Below are 9,872 nucleotides of genomic sequence, written 5' to 3'. Positions count from 1 at the left end.
AAAAAAAAAAAAAAGAAAAAAAAGAAAGTGTCTCATGTACTCTATAAGTATATACACCTATGTACCCACAAAAATTTAAAATTAAAATATTTCTTAAATGGGAAACAAAAAGCACTAAGTGTAAAGCAAAAAGACTGATAAATTGGATTACGTAAAAATTTGTTTTATTTTTATTTTTTAATAAAGAGATGGGATTTCACCATGTTGGCTAGGCTGGTCTTGAACTCCTGGCCTCAAGTGATCTGCCCTCCTCGACCTCCCAAAGTGCTGGGATTACAGGTACCCGGCCAGAATTTGTTTTATTAAAGACAGTATTGCTGGGTGCAGTGGCTCTGCCCTGTAATCCCATCACTTTGGGAGGCCAGAGTGAGAAGACTGCCTGAGGCCAGAGTTTGAGACCAGCCCGAGCAACGTGGTGGAACTCTGTCTCTACAAAAAAAGGTGAAAAATTAATTCAGTGCGGTAATGCAGGCCTGGTACTAGCTACTGTGGAGACTGAGGTGAGAGATCACTTGAGCTCAGGAGGTTGAGGCTGCAGTGAGCCGTGTTTGTGCCATTGCACTCCAGGCCAGGTGAGGTCCTGTCTCAAATAAATAAATAAGCATCCAATATTAAGAGTGTGAACAGGCAAGCCATAGAGAAGGAAAAATTTGGTAATACCTACATCCGACAGTGTACCCAGAATTTATCAGGAAATCACACAGAGCAATAAAGAAAAGCCAATGGAATAAAAAAATATGTAAGATACGTAATCTGCCGTGTCTCAAAGATGATGTCTGAATGACCTAAAAACAACGAAAAGGTGCTTAACCTCAATTAGTAATCAGGGACATGGAAATTAAAACCTCAGTCACATACCAGTACCTACACCACTAGAATTACAGAAATTAAAAAGACGGGCAGTGCCAATACCAAGTATCTGTGTGAATGTGGAACAATAGTGATAATGTTAATTAGCACAGCTAGCGTTTTCAAAGCCATTTGGCATTATTAACTAAAGCTAAACATAAATGTAGCAAATGATGCAGCCATTTTACTTCTAGGTATTTACTCAACACAGATACTTGTTTACCCAAAAGGGCCAGTGCATTTGTAGCGGCTCACGACAGCCCTACGAGTAAAAGGTTAGCAAAGCCCTTTCCCCTTTTTCATGAGACTTGGAATTCTGTTAAGTTCTTAATTTCCCTGTCCTTTAACCTAATACGAGTAAAATGTCAACTAAGTGCCTACGCAGCCTTGTTTTAGTTAAAATGACCCTGACTGGTAAATGTTAGATGGGCAATGAAGAGCTGTAAATGAATTATAAATGCCCAGTAGGGATGCCATACTTTCAGGCTTCGCTGGAATGTGGTGACTCTTAGCCTGAATGTATCCTTTGCAGGGACCCTGAAAACTATGCCAGAGGGTTGTTACAAAGGATATTGGTTCCCATGGGGCCTGAGGCTTCTGAGCCAAGATACTTCCTTTCCGTGCCCCTGTGACTAGACAATGGTCACAACGGCCATGGGGAGAAAATGCCTCCAGATGGCTCTATGAGCTGCTGCCAGGACTCACATTGAGGAGGGACAGTTGATGCTGCCCTCCTGGCAGTTTGTTGTTACTGTCTTTTTTCAGCCCAGACCTTTCCATAGAACCTCAGACTTGAGCTGCTGCTTCCACATTTCTACTTTGTCTAATAGTCATTTCCGGAGCGAAACTCTTGATTTTCTGCCCCTAAACCTTCTCTTCCTGTAATCTTCCCCATCTCCACTAGTGGCTCCTCTATTCTTCTGGTTGCTCGAATGAAAAACCTTGGTTCTTCTCCTCTTACACTTCACGTTCAATCCATTAGTAACCTTCTGGCTGCTTCTTGAACTAGATCCTGAATTTGACCATTTTCACTGCTATTGCCCTGATCCAAGCCACCATCAGTTCTCTCCGGGACTTCTGTGATGGCCTCCTAAGTAGTCTCCCTCCTGCTTAGCCCATACCCCATGCTACAGCTGGAATGATCCCTCTAACATGTCAGTTCATATTACTGTTCTGTCCAGAAATACTGATTAAACTCCTAAATCGTGTCCTGCAAAGTATGCAGAGTACCAGCTCTCTGACCTCTTCTGCTACGACTGTTGCCCCTTGCCAACTCTACTTAGCCTTCTTGCTACTCTTCAGATACTCAGAAAATGTTCCTGACTCAGGGCTTTGGCATTTGCTGTTCTTTCCACATGGAACATTCACCTTTTGTGGCTATTCATTTTCCTTGTGTTCCTCTCTCATGGAAAATAGCACTCCCTTCCCTCACTTTCAGTTTGCTTTGCTCTAGCTTATCACCTGACACATTTACTTTATTATTTGCACGTTATCTTTCTCTCCTTCATAGAATGTAAACTCCTTGAAGGCTTTGCCCTTTTTGCTCACTTCAGCCTGTCAGTGAAATTTCACCATCCTGAGAATAAACAAAATACCTTAAAGCTTTCAGAGAAGAAAAACCCAGGTCAAAATCAAAGTAGTGGCAATTTGAGTAATACACATTTTTTCATCAGCATTCCTAGGAGCTAGAAGACAGTAGACCAGTGCTATAAAACTCTACCAAAAAATGATATCCAGTTAAAGTAATATAAATATATTTCTGGCATGCAGTTCTTCCACACATTGACGACTCATGAATTTTTTCTTTTTCTTTTGAGATAGAGTTTCACACTTGTTGCCCTAGCTGGAGTGCAGTGGTGCCATCTTGGCCCACTGCAACCTCTGCCTCCTGGGTTCAAGCAGTTCTCCTGCCTCAGCCTCTCAAGTAGCTGGGATTACAGGCATGCGCCACCACACCTGGCTAATTTTGTATTTTTAGTAGAGACGGGTTTCTCCATGTTGGTCAAGCTGGTCTTGAACTCCCAACCTCAGGTGATCCCTCTCCCCCACCAGCCTCCCAAAGTGCTGGGATTACAGGCGTGAGCCGCTGTGTCCAGCCGCATGTTTTTTAATAAAGCCCTTGGAAGATGTGCTTCAACAAAATGAGATAATACACCAAGACAGAGAAAGATAAAGATCCCAGTGACTAGTGAATCAGCTTAAGAAAAAAGCAAAGGACATTCTGAGGATGCTGGTGGAGGATGATACATGCACAGAGGAAACAGCCAGACGTTGGTGGAAGCAGGAAAATGAAAAAACTGCAAGAGGAATGTCTCACCGGACAGACTACAGCATTTTAAGAGGAGATTTACATTTCTAGTAAAGAGATCGAGAATTAATAAATAATGGGTATATAGGAAAACAGACCTAAGAAATAAATGACTGTTAACTATAGAGCAAACTAAAAGTCATACAGGAAAATAAATACCATATTCTGTGTGTCTCATTATATATAGCTTTCAACATAGTAATGTGAATACCGAATATCTAATAACATTATGATTAACTGTATTGGGAGAACTGGGACCAGGAAGAAGGATATGAGAGTTCATTCCTCTTCTATAGTGTAAGTTACTATAGAATATCTAAAAGTGACAAGCCAAGAAATGACAATTTAAGCATGTAGTTTAAAAATATGGAGGTAATTAACATAAGCAAAAAGAATTCAAAGTGTCTGCTTCTAGAGAGTCAGTGGGACTTTGAACGGGGAATTTTTTTTTTTTTTTTTTTTTTGAGACAGAGTCTCGCTCTGTCACCAGGCTGGAGTGCAGTGGCGTGATCTTGACTCACTGCAACTGCTACCTCCCAGGTTCAAGCAATTCTCCTGCCTCAGCCTCCTCTTACCACTCAGTGAAATGTGTTCTTCCTTTGTATTCTTTAAAATCTTCTGCATGCTTCTGTTACCACATTTATCACACTTTGTTTTGTTTTGTTTTTTTCCAACCTGATTCTTCCTTCTTTTGGCCTCCTGTGGTTGATCTTCTTGAAGTGCTGAATGGCCTTTTTTCTCCTTCCTTTACCTTTCTCATCCCCATTACCTAGAAGGATGTCCAGATTATAGTAGTTACTCATTACACGTTTGGGATGGGTGAATAGATAGGTTAATGGATTAATAATTTAAGGTTTTTTTTTTTTTTTTTTTTTTTTGAGACGGAGTCTCACTCTGTCGCCCAGGCTGGAGTGCAGCGACGCAGTCTCGGCTCACTGCAGCCTCTGCCTCCCAGGCTCAGCACTTCTGCCTCAGCCTCCCTAGTAGCTGGAATTACAGGTGTGCGCCACCACACCCAGCTAATTTTTGTATTTTTAGTAGAGATAGGGTTTTATTTACCATGTTGGCCAGGCTGGTCTTGAACTCCTGACCTCAAGTGATCTGCCCACCTCAGCCCCTCAAAGTGTTGAGTTTACAGGCGTGAGCTACCACCCGGCCTGATTTAAGGAAATTGAAGGGAAAGTACATCATACTAACCAATAGTTCTTATTGTCCCACTGCAATTATTTTTCTTGTTTGATTATAACCACTCAGGGGAAAGGACACTACCAAATACGGTATAAGTAGTCAGCTCTGAGTAATCAAGTGTAATGTGTGCTTACCTGTTTTCTAAGGGAAAATGCGTTTTTGGCAGCCTATGTTAGATTCCCTTTTTAATTATATTCCTGAGAGAATAATAATGCATTAATGGCTCATATTAAAAACAAAAGACGAATCCCAGCACTTTGGGAGGCTGAGGCAGGCAGATCACGAGGTCAGAAGTTCAAGACCAGCCTGACCAATATGGTGAAACCCTGTCTCTACTAAAAATACAAAAATTAGCTGGGCATGGTGGTGTGCAACTGTAATTCCAGCTACTCAGGAGGCTGAGGCAGGACAATCACTTGAACCTGGGAGGCAGAGGTTTCAGTGAGCCAAGATCGTGCCATTGCACTCCAGCCTGGGCAACGAGAGCAAAACTCGGTCTCAAATAAATAAATAAATAACCATTAACCAGGCATGGTAGCGGGCACCTGCAATCTCAGCTACTTGGGAGGCTTAGGCAGGAGAATCACTTAAACCCGGAGGTGGAGGCTGGAATGAGTCGAGATCTTGCCACTGCACTCCAACCTGGGTGACAGAACGAGACTCCTTCTGAAATAAAGTAAAATAAAAGAGTAGAAAGTAGATTAACAGTTGCCAGAAGATGAGGATAGAGAGGATAAGGAGTAACAGAATGGATATGGGTTTCTGTTTGGGGTAAGGAGAATGTTCTAGAATTAGGCCGTAGTGGGAGTTGTACAACGTTGTGAATATACTAAGAAAAAAAAAACTGAATGGTACACTTAAAAGGTAAATTTTATGGTATATGAATTATATCTCAATTTGAAATGGAAAAAGATGAGATACAGTAAAATGTTTAGCATTTGACAATACTGTCATGGTTATTTGGGAAGAGACTTGTTTATAAGGAAATGTATACCTGGCAGAACAAGTAAGTTTTCAAATAAAAGTTAAAGACATTCAAAAGATCTAAATGGTTATCTGAACGTCTTTTGGAAGAAAATCTATTTCTTGCTCAATTGTGGGACATCTGACTTTGCATTAGATAAAGTAAGGAAATATTCTGCAGCTTGTATTTATAATTTTTCTGGCTTTTGTAAAGAAATGGCTGAGCATGATGGCTCACGCCTATAACCCCAGCACTTTGGGAGGCCAAGGCAGGTAGACCACCTGAGTTCAGGAGTTCATGACCACCCTGGCCAACATGGCAAAACCCCGTCTCTATTAAAAATATAAAAATTAGCTGGGTGTGGTGGCACACACCTGTAATCCCAGCTACTAGGGAGGCTGAGGCAGAAGTGCTTGAGCCTGGGAGGCAGAGGTTGCAGTGAGCCGAGACTGTGCCACTGTGCTCCAGCTTGGGCAACGGAGTGAGACTCAGTCTCAATTTAAAAAAAAGAAAAAAAAAAAAGGAAGAAAGAAATGGCATATCAGCTGCAAGGGGGTCAGTAAGGAGACATTCATTCATTGGTTTGATGTACACATAGAATAAAGTGATGTTTTAATTTTAGAATACAAAATGTAATGACCAAGCAATAGTGACTTAATTCATAAAAACAGTGATATGTATTTGCCTAGATTCTAACATTGTCCTTTGAATCCCTGGGTCCATTTGTGCTTCTAAGGAGCCAGGTGGCCCGTGATTCCTTCAGTTAGAACTAAGCTTTTTTCGTATCTACTTTCAGTTTGGCCTTATGTGTTTCATTGGTTAAATTTGGCATTCATCATGGTGTAAGTTTATTCAGCAAATATTAATTAGTGTCTGCTGTGTTCCATTCACTCTTCTAGACACTCAGGATACTGTGGTAAGCAAGGCAAAATTCCCAGTGCTCTTGGAGCTTTATGATACATGGTGACCAGATTCCACTTCTTTTTTCTAAAAACCTATTGTTGTTGTTGTTGTTGTTTTTTGAGGTGGAGCATCACTCTGTTGCCCAGGCTGGAGTACAGTGTGGCATGATCTCGGCTTACTGACTACAACCTCCGCTTCCTGGGTTCAAGTGATTCTCCTGCCTCAGCCTCCGGAGTAGCTGGGATTACAGGTGTGCACCACCACACCTGGCTAATTTTTGTATCTTTAGTAGAGACGGGGTTTCACCATGTTAGCCATGCCAGTCTCGATCTCCTGACTCAGGTGATTCCCCAGCCTTGGCCTCCCAAAGTGCTGGGATTACAGGCATGAGCCACTGCACCCGGCCTAAAAACTCACTTACTGATGGTAGCTGAGAGATCAGAGCTTTTACTTATGTTTTTGTTTTTGAGGAGGGAGGAGAAGAAATCTTGTTTATCCTTCCTATTTTCTTCAGATCTTCCTCACTGCTTGCTTTCATGTCATTCCTAATCCACTTTTTATATGTCTCTGTCTTCCTTCTAAAAGGTAGATTTGGTCGTGTCACCCCTAGTTTCTCGTCATGGACTTCCCATTATTCTTAGGTTAATGTTCAGTCGTGGCTTACAAAGGCTTTCTGATCTGGCTTGGCCCGAGGCTCCTGGGTCAGTCCTCCATTGGACTTCTGGTTCCTTCCACCCCTTGCTTCCATGCATGCAGTATCAATTGCCTAAAATAGTCTTCAGTGTACCCTTGAATCTGGCTAACTGCTGCTAGCTTTTAGGTTTCATCTTAGATAGCATTTGCTTTTTTTTTTTTTTGAGACGGAGTTTCACTCTTGTTACCCAGGCTGGAGTATAATGGTGCGATCTTGGCTCACCGCAACCTCTGCCTCCTGGGTTCAAGCAGTTCTCCTGCCTCAGCCTCCCAAGTAGCTGGGATTACAGGCACGGGCCGCCCATGCCCAGCTAATTTTTGTATTTTTAGTAGAGACAGCGTTTCACCATGTTGACCAGGATGGTCTTGATCTCTTGACCTCGTGATCCACGCGCCTTGGCCTCCCAAAGTGCTGGGAGATAGCGTTTTCTATGATAACTCTTCCCTGACCAAACTTCCCATCCCTCCCCAGTTTGGGGTACTCCTCCCCTGTACTGCTATGGTACCCAGTGATGCCATTAGCGAGTTACTTGATCATACTCCCTGCCATTGACTGTGGCTACCGCTGGGTAGTCTTTGTCCTCCTTGTGTTATCCCCCAGTTCTTAACTCTGTCTGGAGCAAAGTACGTACTCAGTAAACGTTTGCTTGTTTCATCTAATAGCTTATCCACGAAATGCTTTGCCAAGCAGATATTTAACTGAATCAGTGACTGATTGACTGATTTTTTTCATCTTGGAGTATATACCAGTCAGAGAGGAATATACCCCCCTCCAAAAATATGTATATACATATGTCTTCATGTTCTGCATCATCTACATTTTTCGGTTTGGCCTCATGTGTTGCATTGGTTGAATTTGTCATTCATCATGTTGTAAGTTTATTCAGCAAATATTAATTAGTGCCTGCTGTGTTCCATACACTCTTCTAGACACTGAGGATACTGTGGTAAGCAAGGCAAAATTCCCAGTGCTCTTGGAGCTTTATGATACATGGTGGCCAGATTCCACTTCTTTTTTCTAAAAAACTGTTGTTGTTGTTGTTGTTGTTGTTGTTGTTGTTGAGGTGGAGCGTCACTCCGTTGCCCAGGCTGGAGCACAGTGGCATGATCTCAGCTTACTAACTACAACCTCTGCCTCCTGGGTTCAAGTGATTCTCCTGCCTCAGCCTCTGGAGTAGCTGGGGTTACAGGTGTGCATCACCACATCTGGCTAATTTTTGTATTTTTAGTAGAGACAGGGTTTCTCCTCTATAGAGTCTCTGCTTTGTCTCTCCAACTGAACAATTTAAAGGCTAATTTTTGCTACTTTTCAGAAATTGGATCACTTATCAAAATCTTTTTATGGAAGCTTTGAAGTAATATTTAGTAATATTTAGTCGTTCCCTGTGAGTAATAATGACTTTAGATATTTTCTAGTGTAAGATGTGTTAAAACAGTGGTATAAAGTGGACCTTATGGTGTATGTGTCAAATGTTTTAAGGGAATGAAGAGGCTGGGCACACTGGCTCATGCTTGTAATCCCAGCACTTTGGGAGGCCAAGGTAGGGGAATTGCTTGAGGCCAGGAGTTCAAGACCAGCCTGCAATATACTGAGATCCCATCTCTACAAACAAATTTTTCAAATGAATAAATGAAGACAAATATGCCTAGAAACTAGAGCCTGTTCGACTCCTCTGGGGAAACATCTATGAAAGTAGTGATGCTTGTGAGATCTGAGACTAAATCCACCAAATCTGTGCTTCTGGATTAGACTTTTGGTTTAAGCAGAATTAAGTTTATACAGCCTATTTATATTTTCCTTGAAAACCTTACCAAGGATCTTAATTTTTCATTGTTTTCTTGACTGTTTAATGATTTCTAATTTATAGCTTTAAAAATTGTCCTTTAGTAAAAATGACAAAAGTATATCTGAATAGTCATTGTTTTATTTTGCTTTTCTCCCCTTTAATCTAGGAACGTAATGGCATTTTATCCTACTTTGTTATCTGACATGAATATGCTTTGTCTGGTTCTGTATAATTGGCTTTTGTCATTTCAAGTAATAATGATAATAAATTTCATATTATTCTAACTGGAGTTTTGTTTTGTTTTGTTTTTCCTCTCTTATCTAGTTGTTGTGGAATTATAAGCTGAACCTAACTACAGATCCCAAATTTGAATCTGTGGCCAGAGAGGTTTGCAAATCTACCATAACAGAGGTAAGTTGTGAACGGATTTTGGAGGTGGCTAATGGCTTAGAAGAGAAAATTACATCTGTTGACCAGACTAGCCCTTATGAGAAGAATGACTCAGTTACTTTTCTTAGAATTCAGATCTGTCTTGGTTGAAAGAGGGTTGGGGGGCGTAATTAGACTCTTTTTGTTAATGTCCACCTACACTTACATTAGGATACTATTGATTAAGGCAGTTGGAAATCAGGTTCTATTGGTCTCCAAACAGCAAATGAAAGTGCTGAGGTAGTAAGTGCTACTCTCACACGTGGGACAACTTGTTATGTGTGAAGCATATCAGCACAGTTAAAAGAAGCCTGTCAGCATTCCTGTTTTGACTGTGCAGTTGGATCAGTTGAACCACAGAGGTATATACTTAAAATAATAGGAATTAGTGTCAAAAAGGTTAAGATTTTTTAAATCATTTAAAAATAATTGGCCCAGTGTAAACAATAATATTAATAATAAAAATGAAAGTTGTGGTACTTGAAATGTCTTTTTTTAGGGTTTTATTTATAGAAACTCCAGCAAGCCAGAGTTTCTGAATACTGGAACATGAGAATCACAGAGAAAACAGTTGCTATTTTCCACCCCGGAATTAACAGTCATAGATCTCGCACCATATTAATCTGTCCCTCAGGCTGGTCCTATTGATCAATTAAGTCAGGGCCCCATTCTTCAGAGTGCTTTTTTTTTTTTTTTTTTTTTTTTTTTTTTTTTTTTTTGATGGAGTTTTGCTCTTGTTGCCCAGTCTGGA

General features: G+C 41.0%; 1 protein-coding gene across 1 annotated transcript in view; it reads left to right on the top strand.

The window, feature by feature from the left end:
- GLG1 (golgi glycoprotein 1) overlaps positions 1-9,872 on the top strand; it is a 172,549-nt gene that overhangs the window by 98,446 nt on the left and 64,231 nt on the right. Inside the window, exon 3 of the mRNA XM_017516258.2 lies at positions 9,017-9,103. Coding sequence (XP_017371747.1) covers positions 9,017-9,103 — 87 coding nt within the window. The remainder of the gene's footprint in view (positions 1-9,016; positions 9,104-9,872) is intronic.

Source organism: Cebus imitator, unplaced genomic scaffold (genome assembly GCF_001604975.1).
Source record: "Cebus imitator isolate Cc_AM_T3 unplaced genomic scaffold, Cebus_imitator-1.0 Scaffold577, whole genome shotgun sequence".
NCBI lineage: Eukaryota > Metazoa > Chordata > Mammalia > Primates > Cebidae > Cebus > Cebus imitator.
The sequence above is the reverse complement of the archived record's forward strand: the minus strand, read 5'-3'. Positions and strand labels throughout refer to the sequence as shown.